This window comes from Sebastes fasciatus, chromosome 22 (genome assembly GCF_043250625.1).
Source record: "Sebastes fasciatus isolate fSebFas1 chromosome 22, fSebFas1.pri, whole genome shotgun sequence".
NCBI classification, from domain to species: Eukaryota; Metazoa; Chordata; class Actinopteri; order Perciformes; family Sebastidae; genus Sebastes; species Sebastes fasciatus.
The window spans coordinates 1,773,458-1,799,720 of record NC_133816.1 but is presented as its reverse complement, the minus strand read 5'-3'; the positions used below and the strand labels follow the sequence as shown (position 1 = coordinate 1,799,720).

At 40.2% G+C, this 26,263-nt stretch overlaps 1 protein-coding gene across 1 annotated transcript in view; it reads right to left on the bottom strand.

The window, feature by feature from the left end:
• Positions 1-25,602, bottom strand: part of hdac8 (histone deacetylase 8) — a 51,898-nt gene extending 26,296 nt beyond the window's left edge. The window contains exons 1-9 of the mRNA XM_074623228.1: positions 25,251-25,602; positions 25,054-25,106; positions 22,080-22,210; positions 19,650-19,791; positions 19,356-19,468; positions 16,236-16,313; positions 16,039-16,147; positions 14,452-14,624; positions 12,911-13,005 (exon numbers count right to left, since the gene is read on the bottom strand). Coding sequence (XP_074479329.1) covers positions 12,911-13,005; positions 14,452-14,624; positions 16,039-16,147; positions 16,236-16,313; positions 19,356-19,468; positions 19,650-19,791; positions 22,080-22,210; positions 25,054-25,106; positions 25,251-25,364 — 1,008 coding nt within the window. The 5' untranslated portion in view covers positions 25,365-25,602. The remainder of the gene's footprint in view (positions 1-12,910; positions 13,006-14,451; positions 14,625-16,038; positions 16,148-16,235; positions 16,314-19,355; positions 19,469-19,649; positions 19,792-22,079; positions 22,211-25,053; positions 25,107-25,250) is intronic.
• Positions 25,603-26,263: the final 661 nt, after the last annotated feature.

Sequence of the window (26,263 nt, the reverse complement as noted above, 5' to 3'; positions counted from 1 at the left end):
TGAAAATGTAGTCATAAATGTTTGAATAATAAAGTAACTTTGCAACAATAATAAAAGTTATATATATACATATACATATATATATATATATATATATATATATATATATATATGTATATATATATATAACACAGCTTTGTTGAATACTCGATTCTGATTGGTTAATCAAGGCGTTCTACGGTCTGTTATTTCTATATAGCAAACCGTTGCTATGTATAACAGACCGTGGCTATGTATAACAGACCGTTGCTAATTATAACGGACCGTTGCTATGTATAACAGACCCTTGCTATGTATAACAGACCGTTGCTATGTATAACAGACCTTTTCTATGTATAACAGACCGTTGCTATTTATAACAGACCATTACTATGTATAACAGACTATGTATAACAGACCGTGGCTATGTATAACAGACCATTGCTATGTATAACAGACTATGTATAACAGACCGTTGCTATGTATAACAGACCGTTGCTATGGGCTGAGTTCTGATGTGGGACTCTGGAGGACCGTTTTTGTGTCAAATTATTGATTTTTTCAGTAAGTAGCCGTGTATTAAGCAGGATAATGTACAGCTAGCGGGTCATGCAAGACCCCGACGCGATTCACAACAATGACCGGCTCGCTGTACATAATCCCTTACATGGTTACTTTTTATCGTGTGTCGATGCAGCACAATACATCCAAACTTCACCACATAAAGGTTCCTTTTAGGATTTTGAACACACTTTTCTTATCAAAGTACCAGTTCTCTCAAATTAGGAAAACCCCTCGTTTGCATTTTTCTAAAACATTAAGAAGTGATGTAATCCATCTCCGAATTGAAAATGCATTAAAATCTATAAAAATCTATTATCTATCTATACATTTTATGTACAACTGTGATCCAGTTAATGAGAAGAACACAGTGCTGGGAAAGGTAATATAGTTTGATGTGTGAAAGCAAGTGTAAAGTATGACCTCAGATATAAATGTTAATAAAAAGGAAGAGAAGGAATCAAATTGGAAAAAAAGCTCCAAAGTTCAAATATAATGAATCTTGTCCAATAGGAAAATAAAAATGAAGATAACAAAGTGAATGATGATCCCATCTTCTAGGATCAAGCCCGTCCATGAACTTGAAACACAAACAGACATTAAAAAGACAACTGCAACACAGACACGACTCCCTGAAGGGAAACAAGACAGGAAACTACCTCTGTCAGCTCATTGTTGGTGCGACCCAACATTCACCAACACTTTACCCACCATGATTCAGTCAAACAATCTAAGACATTTGATTCATTACGATCGATAAGAGGAGAATGAAGGAGAATAATCAACTTTTTCACTGCACATTTTTCTATGTCATTTTGTAAACAGACGAATTCCCCTCAGTCTGACTGTAACACACACGCACACACTCCTCCGGTGATGTTTCCGGCGATTGAGCCCGTGACTCTGGGAGCCGACACATCCCTGACGGCAGCGAGGGGCAGGACAGGAAGTGGCTGCAGACAGGAAAAGAGGAAGAAGGAAGTAAAGAGGCGGGACGCTTCCCCGCTGCCAATCTGGGACCAGAGACGTCCTCCCTTCCTGTGTGGCTCGGAGACAGACACTCATTTGTATCTATTCGTGTTTCTATCGTTAGAGACGAGTGGGAATTAAAGTCAGACATTGGACGAATGCGGATACATCTGGGCTGTGGTTGATCAGCTTGTGCATCCTACCAGTTCACATCAGTTCTTTAAGTAAGGGATAATGTACAGCGAGCTGGTCATTGTTGTGAAAGAATCCCCGAAAGGGCGATGCTGCACCCCAACGCGAGGCAGGCTACTTACTGAAGAAATCAATAATTTGACACAAAAACGGTCCGCCAGAGTCCGACATCAGAACGGAGCCCATAGCAACGGTCTGTTATACATAGCAACGGTCTGTTATACATAGCAACGGTCTATTATATATAGCAACGGTCTGTTATACATAGCAACGGTCTATTATACAAAGCAACGGTCTATCATACATAGTAACGGTCTGTTATACATAGCAACGGTCTGCATAGCAACGGTCTGTTATACATAGCAACGGTTTATTATACAAAGCAACGTCTATCATACATAGTAATGGTCTCTTATACATAGCAACGGTCTGCATAGCAACGGTCTGCATAGCAAATGGTCTGTTATACATAGCAACAGTCTATTATACAAAGCAACGGCCTATTATACAGAGCAACGGCCTGTTATACATAGCAACGGTCTGTTATACAAAGCAATGGTCTGTTATACATAGCAACGGTCTGTTATACATAGCAACGGTCTGTTATACATAGCAATGGTCTATTATACAAAGCAACGGTCTATCATACATAGTAACGGTCTGTTATACATAGCAACGGTCTGCATAGCAACGGTCTGTTATACATAGCAACAGTCTATTATACAAAGCAACGGTCTGTTATACATAGCAACGGTCTATTATACATAGCAACAGTCTATTATACAAAGCAACGGCCTATTATACAGAGCAACGGCCTGTTATACATAGCAACGGTCTGTTATACAAAGCAACGGTCTGTTATACATAGCAATGGTCTATTATACAAAGCAACGGTCTATCATACATAGTAACGGTCTGTTATACATAGCAACGGTCTGCATAGCAACGGTCTGTTATACATAGCAACAGTTTATTATACAAAGCAACGTCTATTATACATAGTAATGGTCTCTTATACATAGCAACGGTCTGCATAGCAACGGTCTGCATAGCAACGGTCTGTTATACATAGCAACGGTCTATTATACAAAGCAACGGTCTGTTATACATAGCAACGGTCTGTTATATATAGCAACGGTCTATTATACAGAGCAACGGCCTGTTATACATAGCAACGGTCTGTTATACAAAGCAACGGTCTGTTATACATAGCAACGGTCTGTTATACATAGCAACGGTCTATTATACAGAAATTACAGACCGCAGAACGCCGTGATTGACCAATCAGAATCGAGTATTCAACACAGTTATGTAATAATATCTATTAACAACTAACGGAGGAGACAGGACAGCCTGGTTCCAGACTTCTCTGTCTTCAGTTGGATTATCAGACTAGCCATAAGACAAAAGCTCAGAAGATGATGATGCAATCCCTTAAATGCCATAACCCATAATGGCCTAACTGGCTAAAAATCTGGAATAGGGAGACCCCAACTAGCTACTATTTTTAGGCACTGCCTGTTGTATGCAGAAAAAGAAACAACTCCTTAGTTTGGGCAGTAGCTAACTAGCTATGCATATAAAAATAAAATAAAAGAGATAAAACAATCAGTGATTCGAGACCTTGTTCGGGTTTGGGATGCTCTCATCTATGAGCTATAGCAGGTCAGCAAGTGTCCAATACAGATTCATTTTTGTTTTAATATTGAAATTTAAAGATCTAAAAGTCAAAAGCCCCCAAATTTTAGTAAAAGAAGAGATTTGGAACCGGATCCTAAATTGAAGTAATTATTGGAACCCTAAAAGCCATTTCACACCAAGCACAGATTTATATACATTTATAAAAAATCATAGCTTATGATAGCTTGCACAGCACTGTTGTACATTCGTGCGGGGGAAAAAACATCCGGATGGACCTCGATTTCATCAGATTTCCACCTGCTGAAATATGTGTCTGACCAATTAAATCATTTGTTCCAACTGAACGCCGTCATTCTGCATAATAATTAGCCATGGGCTAGCATGCATGGCAAGCAGTGCATCTAGAGTATTTTTATACCTGTTATCGATACTTTACTAAAGTCAAAATGTCTGAGTAACATTAGGCTACCTCTTCCACCTCTGCATTAGATTTAAATCATGTGTGAACACCCACTACTTGAACACCTGAAGAGCCAATCTCCAGAGCTATGGCTCGCAAAGTAATGTACCTCGGGGGCGGCTGTGGCTCAGAGATTAGAGCAGGTTGTCCACCAATCGGAAGGTTGGTGGTTCGATCCCCGGCTGCTTCGGGTCACATGTCGATGTGTCCTTGAGCAAGACACTTAACCCCAAACTGTACTCATTCCCAAACTGTACTCATTCACACACCGATGGCATAGCCATCGGTGTGTGAATGAGTATTTAGATTAGATCCTGATGGGCAAAGTTGGCACCTTAGTAGCCTCTGCCATCAGTGTGTGAATGGGTGAATACTGACATGTAGTGTAGAGTGCTTTGAGTGGTCGGAAGACTAGAAAAGCGCTATATAAATGCAAGTCCATTTACCATTTACCTCAACAACTGGTCTCTCCTCATCCATTCATTGACACACACGAGGCTGGAAATAGGACAGTGGCGTGAAGTGTCGCGGGGCGGTGGGCCAATGAGCGCTGGTGTGCCCCTAGCCGCTAGAGGTTGCTGTTTTGACGTGCGCTGTTCGGCAGTGGTGTGTTTTGGGCTTAACGCTACTCTGGATGTGACAGTCGTATCAAGCAAACCCAGGTAACAGTTTGCGTTTGGGACCATTTGCATACACAATATGTGCTTTATGGGCATCCAGTGGAGACGGGACAGAAAGAGGGGGCTCTAGTACTGTATGTGACAAAAAGGATATGAGCTGGATTCACACCAGCAGCATTGTGAGTACATGGTATGCGTGTTGGCCCGCTGAGGCAGCCGCAGGAAGTTTGGATCTGTGGTTTGTTTTTATCAGAGCAGCGCGGCTGGGAGGAACTCAGCTGCTGGGAAGTGACCGAAAACAGAATTAGAGAAGAGGAGGGGGGTCTGGGGCGGTGAAGAGAGTCAGCTCTGACTGTTTACCAAATACTTCTCCACTAAACATCACATATAATCTATACCGATTTAAATTCCCCCACATTGAAGTGTATACAAACCCATCTTTTATATTCCAAGGGTTTCATCTAGAACCCACCCAGGGTTCCTCGTGAGGCTCCTAAGGGGCCGGGGCTGATGTGGTTCAGTGCAACCAGGGACGGACTGGGACTGAAATTCAGCCTGGGACTTTGAAAAGGAGGTCTTTTATGCGAGGGCGCTAGCTGGAAAGATTTTGGCAGTCATTTTAACACTTTGTGTGGTATAAAGAGAATCTGAGGATGCAGAAGACCTTCAAAACACATTAGGTTGTCTTGTTGACACCGGTTTCCTCAGTTTGTAGCTATAAGCACGTCACCACTGCACTGAAGGGATCTTTTAACACCCATGCTTTCAACAATCATTGAAGAACACTTTCTTCCAAAAGGGGTTCTTTGGATGAAAAGTGTTCTTAATGGAACCCTTAGACCAGGGGTCAGCAACCTTTACTATCAAAAGAGACATTTTTGGCCAAAAAAAGAAATAAAAAAATCTGTCTGGAGCCGCAAAACATGTTTGAGCCTTATAATGAGGGTAACACCGCCTGTTCAGTGTAATGCAGTGAGGACTCTAGTGCAAACGAGAGGCAGGACACTGAAGAATCACCTTGAGATTTGGCTGGAAGCTCTTTTCAGGAAATGTCTTTCAATTACTTTTTTTGTTGTTTGCTAATTTCTCGCCGCAGAAGGCAAACAAATCTGTCTTAAATGTATTAGATTCTCCGTTTTCCTCTGAGACTTTTCTTTTGTGGGACTTGGAAACATACTGTAGCTAGGGAAACTCAAGACTAGCCAACGCTATTGAGGATTGGCAAAATTAGAGGATAAATTCCAAGCCGTAGACGTACGTAGGCTACGACACACAGTTTAGTCGACTGAAATGTTAAAACTTATTTTATATTCAGTGTAAAGGCATAGGGATGCACCAATTCCACTTTTTCAGTCCTGATACCGATAGCGATACCTTGGCTTTGGGTATACTGTGTGGAAGTTACTGGAATCATTAGTTATGTGTAAGGAAACGTCAGGCTTGACTTCAAAATTGCTTTCATAACTTTGTAAAACAAAATGTAACAAATAAATACAAAGATAATGTAACATTAATTTGGTGAATGTTGTTTTGTATCAAATTAATAAACCGTGCACCAACAACTTGGCAAAAGAATCTTCAAAATTAACAGGAATTACAATTCAAGTGTAAACCTTTTTAATGCAGCAACAAATTGGTCAAAACTTAAACAGTAATTAAAATTCCACTATATGATGAACATAGTATATGAACATAGAACTGAATTAAATAGATCGGCCCCGTTGTCGACGATATCCGATCCAGTATCGGTGCATCTTTAGTATAGGCTACACATTTTTGCAATTGGAGAATGTAAGAATCACTTTAGTCCTACAACAATGATTAATGAAAGTTACAATTTAAAAAAATAACCATTATTCATTTCTATATCATTTTTTGCCAAAGCCACTGGAGAGGGGCTAAAGAGCTGCATATGGCTCGACCCCTGCCTTAGACTTACAAAGAACCCTTGAAAAAATGCAATTGTGCATTAGCTTCAACATTCAGCCATGGTGGCTGCTGCTTGGAACATATAGTGTCGATTTAATGTCAGGTTTTATTTTTCATTACTGCAATTAAGGAATGTAATGATCCAAAATCAAGCAGTACCCCATAAATGACTGCCAGCTGAGATGAGAATGAGGCTGCGTCTGACATCACATACTCTGCATTACTATCGTTCAACATACTATTGTGTGAATAAACAGTAGTATGTATCTTTTCAGACACACTGAGCAGTCATTTACATCGTCATTTCCTGAGAGCCTCCTTGCTGGTTGGAGACGTGTAACCATGGTAACCCCTACCAATCTCATGTGACCAATCGATGGTTTGTAAGAATCATAAAGTCTGAACTGATCTATATATTACGCCTCCTAGCAAAGTGAAGTCTTCTACTTACAGTTAAATTGAAGTGTTATTGATGTTACGGAGCTGTCCGTCAACGTCTGTTATGAACGTTGTCGTCATCACCGCATTGCATTGTGAGATATTTATGCCGCAGTAGTGTCCAATGTTGCATACTGTAATATTTCACCGTATGTAAATAGTATGTAATTCACGTACTACTGGTTTCATTTATACTCACGCGAGACACCGTGGCAACATTGCATTTGTGTTCAGTAATTATAACTGTCGCTTACCTCCATGTCTAATTATGTCTTATTTTCCGTCTCTGCTCGGCCAGTCTTCCCTCAAAGGCATCCATGTTGAAATGAAAGGTGTGGCGCACGCAGTATGGTTTTAGCGTACTAAATATCATAGTTAGTATGGAATTTCACACACAAAATGCATTTGGAAGTAGTCTGACAAGCTCTACAAAAAGGGCAGTAAAAGACTTTCGCTCTGCAAAATCCTCCCTAATAATGATGATCAGAGTCTGAACCTAAATTATGCCAACATTCCCTGTGCTACCTGCTGCAATAACATTGAATTTAAAAGGTCAAAGCATCTGGACATCAAACGATACAAATATATGTTTCTTCAAAAAAACAAAAACAGTAGGTTATAAAGACTATCTCCATGCCCTTCCAATGAGAGCCTTTAACCAACCTTTGACCTCTGTGCCTATTCTTAGCAAGCTCTGTATTGTTGCCCTCCGATTCACACACAGATCGGCTCCACCACTATCACACAATGGGGGTCAATCAGGATCAGCTAACGGCTAACAGACAATACAAGTCAACGGGGAGGGTTAATGACTTTCGACCCGACGGCTCGAGTCCCGGTCCAAACTACAAAAGGCACTCTTACTTGTGTTTTTATAAGATATTGCAGTATAATAAGTGTGATAGAAGCAGGGTCATTGTGTGGGTTATCTGCAGTGTAATATTTTATCTAGTAATCAGTGAATATTACAGCACTATTGTTGATGTGACGGGCCAACTGTGACTGATGTTTGTGTTTTTTAGACTACTATTTTTAACCATTTAGGCCAGGGCTTGTACAGACTGAACACTCGCCCTCTCGGGTCTGAGAAAAAAAGATAAAGTTCATTCCATTCAAAATAAACACTTTCAACAAAATATTTAAAAAAAAATCAAACCAGCATTGTTTGGATTGATTTCAGTGAGATTTGAGCTGATAAAACAAACTAAATGTGTCTGTTTCTGGATGTTCAAAACTAGATGCGGCATCATTTATTATTTCACTGTTTTTACTGGGGGTGTAATAAAATATCGATACACATGAGTATCGCAAAATTATGATGTGCAATACTCTATTGATTCTCCAACACACTATAGATTTTTAACTAACCTCTTATAACTCCGACGGCCCGGCTGCTATTCAATCTTTCAGAGGTTGTAGCAGGGTCGCTTTCAAAGCTAGAGTTAAGTTACTGGCATCATATGAAACTAGAAAACCTGATGAATCGGTACCAACCATGTCATGCTGGCTTGTAGTGAAGGAGGTTAAATAACGCTACAAACTTACACCAAATTTTGGCGAGGAAAATCTGGCATGGCCATTTTCAGGGGTCCCTTTTGGCATCCAACCTCCATATATGTGAATGTAAATGGGTTCTATGGGTACCCACGAGTCTCCCCTTTACAGACATGCCCACTTGATGATAATCACATGCAGTTTTTGCCTGCAGTATAAATGTGTTATTTTGAATTGCATTTGACTTGCTATATAAATAAAGTTTGATTGATTGATTGAATACATCACAATATATTGAATCGTTATGATACATACTAGGGGTGGAACGGTTCTTGTTTTTGACCTGAACTGTTCGGTTCAGGACGTTTGGTTCGGTACGCGACTCCCTTTCGGTTCGCCATTACCCAAACAGCTGTTCATGTTTACTACTCGCACGCACGGGACAGAAACTCTTGAGCGTGAGTTTTACCCGGAAAGTTTTGGCAGCGCACCAGGAATGTTAGCAGCACTGTAGCGCCCAGTAGCTCATGATAGTCAAGTTAAACTCACAACGAGTTGTGTCAAACTGTACGCCGACACTGTTCAACTGAAGTCGGGTTTATATGTGGACACTTGAAACATTTCATTACGACGGCATCACCCAAATGTGTCGATCAGCGGAGCGAAACAAAAGCAGACTGAACGGAGAGTCTGTTCCCCCACAGCGTTCAGACAGCCTCCCACTGCAGATTCACACCGTGATAAAGTAATATCTGCTGCTATAAGAGTGTTTATCGCTGCATATACGACCACACTCCATCATAAACAATACAGAATTAAAGCATATGGTCAAAGAATGTGAGCCTTCACGTGTGAATGTTAGTCTGTTGTGTGTAGAAACTAGCATAAGCAGCAGTTGAGGATTTACCAACAGCCTTAAGATGGAACATTACATTTACATTACAGACATTTGTGATTTTATTTTTGTAATTTATTTTTTCTTATTGTTAATATGTCAGTATTTGAGTGCCTTAACTGTTATAGTCAGAATTATGACCAATGAGCCACTGTTGAATGAGTGGGAGATGAAAAGCTATCCATTTCTTAGCATAGTTCTGGTTGAGTTTATGCTTCAATTTATGGCCTTAGTTTATAATTTCATCATATTTATATGAAAATAACAAAGCTGTATTTTTTTGTTTGCACTAATTACTGTAGAAGACCTTTTCTATCAATTAAGATTTGTCAATGAAGAAGTGTTTATGTTCTTTATGGAAGCAATACTTTTGTTAAGGCAAACATTTGTTAACTTATTTTTGCCAAATAAATGAAAAGCATGTTGAAATCAGAACATGACCTCCTCACTGGAACATAAATGAACCGAACCGAACCGAAAACCATGATATGAACCCAACCGTGAATTTTGTGGAGCGTTCCACCCCTAATACGTATTGTATCACCAGATTCTTGCAATACACAGCCCCTAGTTTTGACGGTGTTTTTTTGTCCGTTAAGGACACATTCTGAAATGCAGCAGTGCAGAGGAAACAAAATAATTTATTAATTTATTTTACTTCTACTTGGTGCAACTTCCTAACAGTTGTTTCCTCCACATTGGTGGCAATTTATCATACAATGAAACACAAAAAATGCTATAAAACAGGCCAGTACATTATCTGAGTGTAATGAATGTGTGCATTCATGTGGTTTTGTCTACAGTAGAGCAGAAGGGTGGACACACACACACACACACACACAAAAAAAGGGATACAAAGGTAGTTTTTGTTCTCCGTGTCGCTGGAACTTCAGCTTTGCTTGGTCATCATGGATAAATGCCCCTCTTATCGAGCACAACGGGCTCAGACAGGGCCACAAACACACACACACACACACACACACACACATCTGTGTAAAGTTGTGTAGTGCTACAACTTCAGTAGAAAATGACCTTCAAACAGATTACCTACTAAATTGGAAAAAGAAGCCAATAAGCACTTTAATATTCAAGTTAGGAAAAGTAATTAGGATGTTTATTCCTTATATTTTTGTAAAAGAAAATGTGTGTGTGTGTGTGTGTGTGTGTGTGTCCTCGTCTTCATCGTCTGTGGCAGCTGCCTGCACTGATAGTTGCTTTGTTTTCAGTGAGTGCTTCTTAATGAGGTCAAAGGCTATTTAGGGCCATTGGATGCTGACAAGGAGAAACAAGAGGTACCTTCATCACAGTCAGAACACACACACACACTCACGCACTCACAGCTATTCATTACATTTGACCAAGACAAGGTCCAAAAATCAGTTGCTGGAGAAAGAGACTCTTTGTGTGTGTGTGAGAGAGTATAGGAGGAAGAAAGACAGAGGGGTCTACTGATTTCTATTTGGAGAGAGGATGGCTCTATTTGATTTACCAGTTAGCGTAATGAGAACATTCGTGGTCGCACATGTCCTTTCTTTTACAAACACAAATTACTGGGATGTTTTCCTTCCCTGCGACCAAGACGTGTTTCCACTGTTGTTTACATCCACACTATTATACACCTAATCACGGCGCATAACCGGAGGTCTACGTGTTGAGTTTCATACAGGAAACTTCTTAACAACATCATCGAACAAGTGTTATTAGTTGAAAGCCGTTTTGTTGCCCCACAAATTTAGATTTTCTGGTACATACACAACATCAAAACACTGAAAGGAACCACACTACATTGCATACTTGTTGAGTAATTCTAGGGATGCGCCGATGCCGATACTGATACCGGTATCGGGTCCGATACTGTGCTCATGTACTCGTACTTGCAAAACGGCTCCGATACACAGCACTGATACCACTTTAGGGCAGCGTTGCGTTAACCTCTCGTCACCATCTTTCGGGTCCTATCGCACACGCTACACCTCCCCGACGGTGTGGGCGAGAGGGACTGGTGGTGCGCCCGACCCCGCTGGGCCGAGATCCCACCTCAGCCGGCGCGCGCCGGCCCTTACTTTCATTTCGCCACGGGGTTTTGCTTGCACCCTCTGACTCGCGCGTGCGTTACACTCCTTGGTCCGTGTTTCAAGACGGGTCAGGTGGGTTGCAGACATCGCCGCAGACCCCTGGCACCTTTTACATAGGCTACAACACGACACGGTCGACAGTCGCACCGGGAGCAGGGAGCCCTTTGTCCACGGTGCGGCGAGGTCCGGGTGGGGAGCGCTGTAAAGCTGCGGCTGCGAGCCACCTTCGTCCCTGAGCCTTTCGCGGCGCACCGCCTCGTATGCAGGACTCCCCAGCCTGCCGTGTGTCACTCACACCCTCCAGCTGGCTGTCAATGAGGGTCTTTTGGCACAGAGAAGTACTCGTATCGGTACTCGGTATCGGCGAGTACCCAAAAGTAAGTACTTGTACTCGGTCTGAAAAAAAGTGGTATCGGTTATTTTCATTGCCGATTAAACTGTCGATTATTTTCTCCATTAATCGATTAGTTGTTTGGTCTATAAAATGGTGAAAGATGGAACTAATTAGAGTATTTTCACCGCTTTACTTTGCCGTCAGACAGCCCTTTCCGACGGGATGTCTGAAGCCGTTATATCGCTGTCTTCAAAGCCACCAGACTCCATTCACAAAAACAGTAATTTTCCCTCACAGAACAGAGTAGTTGCTGGTCTACCGCTGCTTCGATCGGTTAGTCTGTTTGTGTTATAGTGAGACTTTCTGATCTGAACTAACATGGCGTCCACAGCAGTACATTGCTTAGCTTCTGTACCGGTACTCCTGTCTGCTTCTATAAACTGGGAGCACACTGACTGCAATCTAAGTTACTGAGGATGTATGTGTATATATGTAGAACATCATCATGCAGAAACCTACGTCAGGTCACGTGGGAAAGGTTTTTACAAAGCGCTTGGGAAAATAGCATTTTGAGGCTAAAACATACATAGACCAAAATGTGTTGGGATTTGAATAGATACGGAACACCACTGGAGAGCTACAGAATGATACAAAGCTCAAACAAGCAGAAAAGAATGGACCCCTTCTTTAAGTTTAACTACATGACTGAAAGCCATGACAAAGAGTGTTGTCCATATTGCCCAGCTCCAACACTTGGACTAATATAACAAAGTAGTGTCTCAACCTGCAACCAGTTCATGAAAGGTTTCAGCTCTGTACCAGGAACAGGAAGTGATCATCAAACAAACACTAACCCAACTAACTTCCCTGATTAGTGACATCAACAAAGAGAACATGGCACCAATACGTAGGGAAATAAGTCATGCATTACTTCTTTATTGTACAGACGATATGGAATTGAATTTCATTAAGATTTAGATTTCTCCTTTAATAACACTAATATAAACCTTAACGGCAAATAAGATGGAGAGAGAGGAGGCTGTGTTAGATGAAGCAGACAGAGAGGAACTGTCAACACCAGCAGCCTTCTCAGTCTGAGTCACCTGCAGACAAACCCCTTTATTGAGAAGCGGGCGGCCATCTTTGATTAGATGGAGTGACTCAGCAGACAGTGAACACAAGGGGGTGTGTTTGTGTGTTTTTTATGTGTGTGTGTGTTGGCCTGTGATTTTATGTGTGACAGTACAATGAATGAGCGCGTTTGTGCTCATGTGGGAATATGTGAATGTGGGTGACTATAAGAGAGAGTGTGTGTTGTCATACCTCGTGGTCTGGTATCTCAGAGGAGAGAGTCTTTCCCAGCACTGCTGCCGTCAGGTACGTCCAACAACGAGCCGTGTTAGCCAGGTTATAACCTCCTGGTGAGGAAGAGGGAGATACAGACAGATATAAAGAGGAAACATTATTTTGTGGTCGCCTGCAGCATATATGTCAGACGCTGATGAAATCCAAACTTGCCCGGGAGTAAAAAATGTGCTGCTGTGGACGGGGGCAGCAGCAAAACAGATTTTAGCCACCTAAATAAATCAATACCAGTTTAAGGGTACGCTATATTTAGAATACTTTCGCCAGTTTACCTTGCCGTCAGACAGCCCTTTCCGACGGGGAACTGAAGCCATTGCATCCCTCTATGCTCTCGCCAAATCCACCAGACTCCATTGAAAAAACCTTGCAGAACACGGGAGTGGCTGGTTTACCGCTGCCTCACTGCTGCCTCGATCGGTTAGTTGTTTGTGTCATTGTGTGTTTTTATATGTTATTGTGTGGGTTCAGTTCCCTGTTGGAAACATAGACTGTAAAGCTGTCTCATGGCAAGGTAAATGGATGAAAATATACCAAATACAGCGTACACTTCAACTGATATAGATTTTTTTAGGTGTCTAAAATCCGTTTTGCTGCTGCCCCCGTCCACAGCAGTACATCTCTTTGCTCCCATGCTGGTACTCCTGTCTGTTTCTCCAAACTGGGGGCGTGCCGACCGTCATCTACTGTAGATAATACACTGACTATGGAGAAGTACCTCATACAACCCCACTGAGAAACACTTGAACTATCACTTTAACATTGAACTGTGTGAAACAGTTTTATTTGAATTAATCTAGTCTTTTAGAAGGATGAATAAACAGGAGGTCAAGATAAAGATATGAACTGAAAAAAGAAACATGGGGAGAAAAAGAAGCATTTTCAAATTCAGCGGGCTTCGTGTGGACGTGGTCAAAAATCCCTCCACAACAAAACCGTAAGCTTACAAGACAAAATGTTAGGTCAGAAAAGTTACCAACTCTCTCTTAAGACAAAGAGAAAGAGTGAGGGATGAAGAGGATGGACTTGAGTGAAATCAAGAGAATGACAAGAACCAAGAAAGAGAAGAGGATATAACTGAGAGAAAGTATGTAGGACAGAAAGGGAGGGAGAGAAAGGAAGAGAGGTGGGATTGTAGTTGAGTAAAATGGCTTCATTGTGTTGTATAAGTAGTAGCTATCATCTGGCCAAGGGCTGAGGGGTCTGGAACAGAGCATGGTGTGTGTGTGTGTATATGTGTGTATATGTGTGTGTGTGTGTGTGTGTGTGTGTGTGTGTGTAATCCATGTGTGCGTAATTGTGCACAAATGAGTGAATCACTGAGATTCAAAGCAAATACAAACACACTCAAGGGACATATTACATTATCTACCTTTCATTAGGAGTATTTTAATACACTAAGTACACACTAATATACACATATACACCAACACATAGACATACATCTTCACATTCACCCACAAAAACACAACACCAGCCAGAATAACAAACATACAGCGTACCTCCTCCCAGCAGCAGTGTAGGTAGCTGCCACTCCAAGACATGCTGCAGACACTTGCCCACCCCCACTGGGGTCATGTTAAAGGAGCACATGGGGTCGCCCGCCATGGTGTCGGCACCCAGCTGCATGACCAACGCCTCCGGGTTGAACTGCGCCCGCACTTCCTGCATCACACTGCAAAACAAGACAGAAGTAAACATGTTGTTGTTACCACTGATGATGCAGGCTGGGCCAATCAGGAGCTGGTAAGTTTTCACTCAAAATAATAACATTCGAGAAGTGTCTGAAAATTACAAAAAAAATGTAATACAGATGGAACATTTATCTATAGTCAGTTCCACCAATCAGAAGAGATGGAACACTCATCTATAGTCACTTCCACCAATCAGAAGTGGTGGAACATTCGTCTATAGTCAGTTCCACCAATCAGAAGTGATGGAACATTTGTCTATAGTCAGTTACACCAATCAGAAGTGATAGAACATTTGTCTATAGTCAGTTCCGCCTATCAGAAGAGATGGAACATTTGTCTATAGTCAGTTCCACCAATCAGAAGTGGTGGAACACTCGTCTATAGTCAGTTCCACCAATCAGAAGTGATGGAACATTTGTCTATAGTCAGTTCCACCCATCAGAAGAGATGGAACATTTGTCTATAGTCAGTTCCACTAATCAGAAGTGGTGGAATATTTGTCTATAGTCAGTTCCACCAATCAGAAGAGATGGAACACTCATCTATAGTCAGTTCCACCAATCAGAAGAGATGGAACACTCATCTATAGTCAGTTCCACCAATCAGAAGAGATGGAACACTCATCTATAGTCAGTTCCACCAATCAGAAGAGATGGAACACTCATCTATAGTCAGTTCCACCAATCAGAAGAGATGGAACATTCATCTATAGTCAGTTCCACCAATCAGAAGAGATGGAACACTCATTTATAGTCAGTTCCACCAATCAGAAGAGGTGGAACATTCATCTATAGTCAGTTCCACCAATCAGAAGAGATGGAACACTCATCTATAGTCAGTTCCACCAATCAGAAGTGATGGAATATTTGTCTGTAGTCAGCTCAAACAATCAGAAAAGATGGAACACATGTCTATAGTCAGTTCCACCAATCACAAGTGACAGAACATTAGTCAGCTCAACCAATCAGAAGTGAGAGAAAACTAATTTGTAGTGAGTTCCACTAATCAGAGGTCCCCATTCATAAATTATTTATGATCTACAGTCATTCTTAATGTTTCAAGATATTATTGCACTATAAAAGACACTGACAATGAAATTAGTTTCAGCAAACGGGAAAATCCCAAGTTTACGCCCCAACGTTGGGAGGAATCCCCTCCTGAAGTGCTCTTGATAAAACGCTGAAACTGCATTAGCTCCAAGGCACCCGCTCTATAAGTGACCCTGACCTCTGGGTGGGATGCAGTCGGGAGAGGGAAAATAGAATTTCTCCTCAGGGATCCTTGAGAAAAATATGCCTTGAAAGTTGCCTCTGAGCTGCACATGGGATTCCTAATACTTAACTCTATGTGTGTGTGTGTGTGTGTGTGTGCGTGTGTGTGTGTGTGTGTGTGTACCTGGTAAAAAGCTGGTAGTATCGGTCATCCTTGATGCCGTCCTCCAGCGGGACGTTCACAGCGTACCAGCGGCCTTTACCCAGCCCTGTGTCACACAGGTCACCCGTACCTACATATACACACACTTATCTTACACTGTCTCACAATACAGGTTATCATAATAAAACATATTGTAAATATCGTCTGCAAGGATCAACCTGGGAAGAATCCAGGAGAGAACTTGTGCAGGGAGACGGTCATGACTTTGGATGTGAAGCTGAAGGCATCTTCCACACCTGCAGTGAGAGGAGGAGAAAATGTGTGATATCAGGGTGCTTTATGATGATAGTTTTCAACCTGTACAACTAGGGGTTCAACGATTCATCTACTACATCGATGTATCGATTTATATTCCTACGATACAACCACATCGATAGGTACTCGGCAAGTTGTCCTTCACGGGAGACTATATCGATATAAAATCCATTTGAAACGCAAAAATCGATTGTATCGATATTAAGGAATTGCACCTTGTATTTAATGATGACAAACGTTATATGAAAGTGTTTTTAAGCACTTTTATTTGTAAATACAGTGCCTTCAGAAAGTATTCAGACCCCTTCACTTTTTTCACATTTTGTTATGTTGCAGCCTTATGCTAAAATCAATAAAATTACTTTTTTTCCCTCATCAATCTACACTCAATACACCACAATGACAAAGTTGAAACAGAATTTTAGAAATTTTTGCAAATTTATTAAAAAGGAAAAACTGAAATATCAAATTGACATAAGTATTCAGACCCTTTACTCAGTATTGAGTTGAAGCAACTTTGGCAGCGATTACAGCATCGAGTCTTCTTGGGTATGACGTGACAAGCTTTGCACACCTGGATTTGTGGAGTTTCTGCCATTCTTCTCTGCAGATCCTCTCAAGCTCTGTCAGGTTGGATGGGGACCGTCGGTGGACAGACATTTTCAGGTCTCTCCAGAGATGTTCGATTGGGTTCAAGTCAGGGCTCTGGCTGGGCCACTCAAGGACATTCACAGAGTTGTCCCTAAGCCACTCCTGAGTTGTCTTGGTTGTGTGCTTAGGGTCATTGTCCTGTTGGAAGGTGAACCTTCGGCCCAGTCTGAGGTCCTGAGCGCTCTGGACCAGGTTTTCATTAAGAATATCTCTGTACTTTGCTCTGTTCAGCTTTCCCTTGATCCTGACAAGTCTCCCATTCCCTGCCGCTGAAAAACACCCCCAAAGCATGATGCTGCCACCACCATGCTTCACCGTTGGGGTGGTATTGGGCAGGTGATGAGCGGTGCCTGGATTCCTCCAGACATAACGCTTAGAATTGAGGCCAAACAGTTCAAGCTTGGTTTCATCAGACCAGACAATCTTGTTTCTCACAGTCTGAGTGTCCTTTAGGTGCCTTTTCGCAAACTCCAAGCAGGCTTTCATGTCCGTCTGGCCACTCTACCATAAAGCCCAGATCGGTGGAGTGTTGCAGTGATGGTTGTCCTACTAGAAGTTTCTCCCATCTCCAAACAGGATCTCTGGAGCTCAGCCAGAGTGACTATTGGGTTCTTGGTCACCTCCCTTACCAAGGCCCTTCTCCCCCTATTGCTCAGTTCTGCCGGGCGGCCAGCTCTAGTGAGAGTCCTGGTTGTTCCAAACTTCTTCCATTTAAGAATTATGGAGGCCACTGTGCTCTTGGGGACCTTCAATGCTGCAGAATTTCTTTGTAGCCTTCCCCAGATCTGTGCCTCAACACAATCCTGTCTCTGAGCTCTTCAGGCATTTCCTTCGACCTCATGGCTTGGTTTTTGCTCTGATATGCATTATCAGCTGTGAGACCTTATATAAACAAGTGTGTGCCTTTCCAAATCATGTCCAATCAATTGAATTTACCACAGGTGGACTCCAGTCAAGGTGGAGAAACATCTCAAAGATGATCGAGGGAAATGGGAGGCACCTGAGCTAAATTTCAAGTGTCATAGTAAAGGGTCTGAATACTTATGTCAATGTGATATTTCAGTTTTTCCTTTTTAATAAATTTGCAAACATTTCTAAAATTCTGTTTCCACTTTGTCATTATGGTGTATTGAGTGTAGATTGATGAGGAAAATTTTATTGATTTTAGCATAAGGCTGAAACATAACAAAATGTGAAAAAAGTGAAGGGGTCTGATTACTTTCTGAAGGCACTGTAAATACAAACGTAAGAAACGTTACTCTGGTTCTACAGACATGCGCCAGCTCTGCCCTCTGCAGCGCGAGCACGCATCCAAGGCGTGCATGCAGACGAACGGAGCACTGGACTCCTCCTCTCTCACCCGGTAGCGGCTGGAGAGAGATGAGCAGCGGTCTCCATGAGACAGGGTTAGGGTTCACCCACAGGAGCTTTCCCCGTGCGCTGTCAGTTTTTCATTCAGAGAAAATGACTTTCCTTTTCCCGTCATGATATCTACGTGCACGCAGCATCAGCCTCACGTATCCAGCCGGAGAACAGACGGTCCACGAGGCAAATTATCACGACGGGAGTAAAGTAAAAAACAAAACAGAAATTCAACTAACGTTAGTCTGTCGTAGTTTTAAAATGTTTTTCCAGATGTTTTCATGTATGAAAAGACCCCAAATGAACCCTATAGGTGGACTACTTGATTACTACCAGTAGATTATTTAAACTGCGTTTGTAGGAATGATTCTGTCCCAAGCTGTTTGATCACTATCAGCTGTTTGATCACTATCAGCTGTCTGATCACTATCAGCTGTTTGATCACTATCAGCTGTTTGATCATTATCAGCGGTTGATCTCTGTATTATTGATCTACAGTTTATATTGAAAATGAGCACAGAAGCAGCAGGTTAACCCACTGTTCATTTAACTTGAATAGAAGTTGGTTTATTATATTTTTTGTTAAATAGTGTACTGCCTTGTATCTTGAGAACTGAATCAGCAGGTCCTGCAGTTGCACTTTCTATTATTTTCAAATAAAAGTTTTATGTATTTGACATTAATCGTTGTTTACTTGTTTATATCCATAATTAATTTATCCCTGATTCCCTTACAAGAAAAACTTTGAGGAATCCTGTCCAGTATCAGATATTTATTTCACAGTCACACTGATTGAATTTTTGGCAAAAAAAGTTACTGTATTGATTTCAAATCATTGAATCGTATCGTATCGCTCTAGATGTATCGAATCGTTGTAAAAACGTATCGTTACACTCCTATGTACAACTATACTAAATAATGCTGTATGGTAAACTTGTTGAACTGAATTTCAACCTGATAAATGAACAGAACAGACTAAAGAATTTGAGTTCTGTTTGTGTGCAACGTACCATCACCGTGATGCAGGTCAACGTCCACATAGAGGACTCTCTCGTACTTTTCCCTCAGTTTGAGGATTCCCAACACGGCATCGTTCACATAACAGAAACCTGATGCCTCATCCCTGGGAGACAGAGAAAGACAGAGAGTGGGGGAAATAAAACCCGAAGGTTTCAAGGTCTGACCTTTGCCTGGAGCGCCCCCATCAGGCCCATCAGTGGAACTGATGAGGTCAGCCGCAGTTGGCTAAACTCGATTGAGGTTAGTGGTATCTATCTGTCTTCTGTCTGAACAGGTCGACTTACTTCTTAGCATGATGCCACCCTCCTGCCCAGTTGATGGCCACTTCACACTTTTGGTCCAGCAGACACTGTGCTGCAGTCAGAGTAGCGCCCCCTACTGCTGCCGCATAGTCATATATCCCCTCCACCACTGGACAGTCGTAACCTGGACACAGAGAAACACATTAAAACGTAAAAAATAATGACTAACCAGAACCCACAATGTCATTTACAATGATATGAAACAGCACTATAAAATATTTGAGAGTTTTCTAAAAAACTGCACTTGAAAAAAAATAAACAGGAATGTAAATCTTTTGATCAACATTTTTGCCTGAAAATGAAACTTCTTTCTATCGAGTCATAGGAGTGCCATAAAAAAAGAATACATCTGTAAAAGAATTAGAAAATGAATATGGAAATATAAAAGAGGAATAAATAAAAGAATAAATAAGTAAAAAGAAAAGTGGAAATATAAATAGAAAATAAAAGAGTAAATAAATATGGAAACAAAAAGACAAATAACAAAATATAAGACACTTATAAGCATTTGAATCTAATTTCCCATGTATTTGTTCATTTATTTCTGTATATATTTATTTATATAGGAATAAATAAAAGAATAGATAAGTAACAAAAATTTGTAAATATAAAGAGGAATAAATATAAGAATAAATAAGTAAATTAAAAAAATGTGGAAATATAAAGAGAAATAAATAAAACAACAAGTAAAGCAATATGGAAAAGAAAAGAAAAGAGAGGAATAAAAATAAATAAATTACATTAAATAGTAAATAAATTTAAGAAATCATAAACTTAACAGATTAAATAGAGTAATTTATATTCAAAATAAATATATATATTTGAAATATATACAGAAATAAATGAACAAATACATGTGAAAATAAATTAAAATGCTTGTAATTATTTTATATTTTGTTATTTGTCTTTATGTTTCTGCATTTACTTACTCTTTTATTTATTTCCATTTATATTTCCACATTTTGTATTTACTAATTTATTCTTTTATATATTCCTCTATATATTTCCACATTTATTTTCTTATTCTTTTAGAGATTTGTTCTTTTTTACGTCATTCCTGGGACTTCATACTTTTCTGCTTAGGAAGGAAGGGAGGAAGACAGAAGTGATGGAGATGATGGACGTGATCATTGGAAAACAAGAAAGGGCGAGGTAAAATAAATGAAAGGGATGAGGCAGAGAGAGAAATGTCTCCATCCAGGAAAAGGTGAAGCAGTTTGCTTTTGTAACAAGACGGAAGGATGAACCCGAGAGAGGTGTGCAGAACACAAAAGGAGGAAGTAACAGAGGGATGAGTGGAGCGAGGACACGAAGAAGAGCAATGATGGATGAGGGTGAAGGAAAGAAGGGAGGGAGACAGATAGGGAACGAGTCAAGGAAACGAAAACAAGGAGGGTGAACTTGAGGATTGGTCTAAAGTTAGAAATGTAAACATCAGAGGAGGGTGGACTCATCCAAGAACAACAAACCATGGTGGGATCTTTTTGACAGTGTCCCACCAGGTTAAGGGTTAGTTCAGATGAGGTGGGTTTTTTAATGTATTCCAACCTCAACTAAAGTATACAAGCAATGTGAAAAGAACAGCAAAACGTATTAGTTTAATTTAGGGCACTGAGAAAGAAAAGTAACTCCTTTAAAACGAACTAAAAGTACAATCCAAAACCTTGAATCTTGTGCTATAGCGCCCTCTGCTGCCGACAAACTAGCACTGCATATAACATCTCAAGAAGTTAAATGTAGTACTTTAATCCCTCTATTTTCCATATTATGTTGTAATGAACACCAGCTAGACAAAAACATCGGTAATAAAATTTGTCTGCAGTGAATAAGAAGGATCACCTATCACTATTTTGAGACACTAAATGTGTGCATGAATGTTCTTGTGACCTGAATTCTGCTACAGTTCATGATAAATTGCAAATGTTGTTCTATATGTAGTATAACATATAATATACACACATTCTACAGCTTTTTCCTGTGAAGGGAACAAAGGAACTCGCTACCTGATCACTTGAAATTTGCTGCATCACTTTTAACAAATCCTGGTTAATTCAGCAACAAACCTGTGCTCGTTTCTAGCTTTTAAATGTAATGTTTTTAATGTGCGCTTCTGTTGTATCTCGCTGTATTCTGTTTAAACTTCACTCTTCTAATCTCCGCCTTTCATTAAAAAGGCCTTTTAGGGACGTGTGTTGCAAACTAGCATCCGCTATAAACTGTATGATACTTGCATCGGATAGCTCTTTTCAGTTTGTCTATGTGTATTGTACCTGTCCCTATCAAATAACCCATAAATAAATATCTAGGAAGGGGTATGAAGCAGCATTGTAGATGGGTAGACTTAACAGATTCCAATAACTAATGTGAATACATTATTTGGGGGCGGTAAAAGTGATTCTTGGCTCTCCTCACCCAGGCCGTAGTCGACCGACTGGGGGTCGTCGTTGTCTCCGTCCTGGCTGATCTTGTGGAGATGCTCCAGGTAAGAGTCTGTGTGGAACTTGGCCATGTCCTCTATGGTGGCCACTTGAGGTTTAATGGTGCTGGAGAGACAACAAATGTATTAATGGTACATGCAGCTTGCACAATAACTTGTTGTATAAACTATGGCAAAGAAATACTATATGTGAATAAACCACAGTAACCAAGCAGGCCACTACAGACGCTTTGTGGGGGAGTAAATTCGATAGCCTTCAGATCAGAAACGACCAAGTGTGCAGCCTAAAGCTACAGAATATATTGGCACCACACAGACAGCCGTAAATGTTGAATCAACAGAATAAATATCAGATTATTTTTTTTCCCCTCAATGTGGCCCTAATACTCCGTCGTACCATCGTACCATACACCTACAACAATGATAAATAAAAATGAAAATGTAAACAAAAAAAGCTGTTATTCATTTCCACAAATTTTTTAAAAGATCCACAGGGAGAGGAGCTAAAGAGCAGCATGTGCCCCTGCACTAGACCTAAAACATACTGTGGAATATTAAAAACACTACACAACTATACAATACACATCTGTCTGAATACAGGTTTCTGCAAAACACATGCAACACGTTTAATAATTTGAGTATAAAACCAATTTCCCTTCAAATTAGATTAAACCATACATCACTGCATCAGTTTTAGAGGTGATTTTAAGATGTCCCTACTAGTTTTTAAATCACTGAATGGCCTGGCACCAGCCTCTCATCTCTCAGGCATGCTTTTTAGATATGTACCTAGCAGGTCCCTCAGATCCTCTGCAGCCGGACATTTTAAAAAGAAACCTTAAGACATATCTTTTTAGCCTGGCTTTTATTTATTTATTGCCTTAGTTTTTAAGTCTGAATTATTGTTTTTTTATACTATTTCTGTCTCTTGTGCCTATTTATTCTACTGACCTTTATATATATTTTAAAATTGTATTGCTTTTTGTTGTCATTTTCAGTCTTGCAAAATTCTATTTATTGTTATCAACTTTTTTTTTGTCTGCTGTTTCAATCTTGCTCTGCAAAGCACTCTGGGCTGCATGACTGTATGAAAGGTGCTCTATAAATAAAGTTGAGTATATCATAGTGTGCCGTAGCACACACTGTTCAAGCAGGGAGATTTAGAAATTAGTAATATGAATAGGGATTTGTAAAATATTTTCTTTTGGAGCAGCAGATGCAGGAGAATATATGTCAGTGATAATACTGTATGTGTTAGTAAGGGAAAGTTGCTCTATGTGTATGTTGTTGTATGGAATGTGGTGAGTGAGTCTGGGGATCAATAATTGAGTTTCATAAAATAATAATAATAATAATAATAAAATATAATTACCACTAGTTATTCTATTAATATGATTGGTATTATTATTGTTGCTATTATTATTATTTTTAATTTATTCAAGATGTTATTACTAGAATTATTATGACTATTATTTCATCTTTTTTTGGTTTTGTCATGTTTGTTTTGTTTTGTTACGTATCATGTCAAACTCTGTACGTCACCTTGTTTTCTTAGTCTTTTCTAGGGTATTTCTCCCCTGTTCTTATCATTGTTGTACCACTTGTAAAGTCACTGCTGTTTTATTTTTGCACCAATAAAAAAAAATAGTAAATAAGTAAAATAAGACCAGCCTCATAATACTATAACATTAAAGGTCCAATATTGTAAAAAGTGAGATTTTCATGTCTTTTATAATATAAAGCAGGTTTAAGTGCTATATAAATACTGTTAAACTATCAAAACGCTCAATATACGGAGAAATACACACAGCCCGTATTCAGAAATTGCACGTTTGAAACAAGCCGTTAGGATTTCTGTCCATTTGTGATGTCACAAATATACAATATATAGATTATTACACGGTTTTACACATAAATATTCTAAATGTGTCCCAGTTTATTTCCTGTTGCAGTGGATGTAAATAACATCAGCTGACAGGAAGTAAACATGGACCCAAACTGTTGCCTAGCTCCCAGCAAGCATGCTGATGCTGCAGGAACCAATGCACGGGCATCGATCGCAGGGACGTCCCACACCAATACACATGGACATACTGAGGAGAGATGCTGGACAGTGCTGGCTTTCCGATAGTTGTATTATCACTCTTTCCATCCACCACTATTGGTTTTGTGTTATCAGCCCTACTTGTATTAGTTATTACAGCTGCTAGACTGCTATTGTGGCTGCTTCTATATCTCTCTCTCTCTATCTCTCTCTATCTATCTATCCCCCCAGCCGGTCTCGGCAGATGGCCGCCCGCCCTGCGCCCGGTTCTGCTCCAGGTTTCTTCCCAGTAATCGGGGAGTTTTTCCTGGCCACAGTGCGCTTGGTGGATCCTGTTGGGTCTCAAAACTATGGTGTACGGTCATAGACCTGCTCTACATATAAAGCGTCTTGAGATAACTTCTGTTGTGATTTGACGCTATACAAAAATAAATTGATTTGATTTGATTTGATTTGATTAGCAACGCAATTCCGTTGAAATGCGCTAAAAACGGAGCGTTTCAGACAGATGGTAAATACAGGTATATCCAGACAGACAGTATGAAGAAAATAACGTTTTTTTTTAACATTACAGCATGTAAACATGTTCTAGTAGAAACACAAAATAGAAGTTTGAACATGAAAATGACCACGATATGGGACCTTTAAGTCTGAGGATGAATCTCCTCCAGTTTGACAGAAACCTGAGTGTCCTTCAGAGCAGTAAAATCACTAAATGAGTCATTTATCAGCATCCACTCTGTTTTGAAAAAGTATGAATTATAATTAAAATCACTCCATGCAGCAGCTAGCTAGATGTATTGTTTCTGTGCAGTATATGAAGCTATTTCTCTCTCCGATATGTGTGTGTTAATCTCCTTGTTATCTCTGTTTAGGTTACAGAACGAACATTAGCTGCCACTCACCTCATGTGTTTGAGGAGTCCATAGGCTTCTATCAGTGAGTGGACCATACTCGCCTGGAAATGCACATGAAATGAAGAAAACAGTGAATGCTCACAACACAGCAGAGCAGAGCTAGTGAGTCAAACAGCCTGCTGGTTAACAGCAGAACAGAGCTAGTGAGTCAAACAGCCTGCTGGCTCACATTCAATCCCACTCACCCGGTTTGGTACTTTGGATAAACTGTCGCAAGTCTCGATGTATTCCGGACTGTAAACATACGCGACCTTCCGGTTACCGCAGCTCTCATCATCCCGGTCTCCTCTGTGACTCATTTACGAGGATTAAATAGTAATTATTTGACAGAATGGAGCTAAAACTAAATGTGCAGAGAGGAGGATGCGATCGGCGTCTTCTTCTCAAGTGTGGTGTTACACCGTCAACATTCCCCGCCGGTAAAGTCTGTTCACTGCCGGTATGGTCTTCACCACTAGACGTTAGACGATGGTAACATGTGAAGTGTATAGCTATATATATATATATTTATATTTATGCGATGTTATTTCGTTTGGAATGGGGACCTTTCAACGACTTTGGTACCGAATAGGACGATGAGCTGCTTCCTAACGGTCACAAACATCATATCAAACGTTCCGCGCGCGGACGTTTTTTCAAAGTGGAACGTACACGGGGCGAGAAGCATTCTGGGAATTCTTGTAGTCTTTTTGCCTTTCTTTACAGTAGCTAGCAAGCTAACGTTTGAAAGGAGTTTGCCGACGTTTTAGATGAATTATTAAGACACAGCTTTTAAAACGAATACATAAAGTATAATTATATATATATATAGAGATATATAAAATATACTTTTAATGAGTAGATTTTACAGGTCATCCATGCTTCTCGCTAGAGGGCGCTAAAAACAGCTATGCTTGTGTATCACATTTCATTCACTGAGACACAATACCGACAAAAAGATCATTATTTAATTTATCATTGACCACATTTAGTGCTAAACCTTGACCCCAGATATTTATAAATATATATTTTATTATTTATAAAACGTGTAAATGTGCTTTACCTGTTGGCGCACAGGTGTTTTTTACTGTTTTGCCTCATTTTGCTTCCTGGTTGAATTTGACAGCACAGAGGCTGTTCAAGTATTTCTGCAAATCAATAGTATGTCATTTTTAAGCCTTTATCTTTTTCTAAATATCTGTTAACAATGTACAATTTA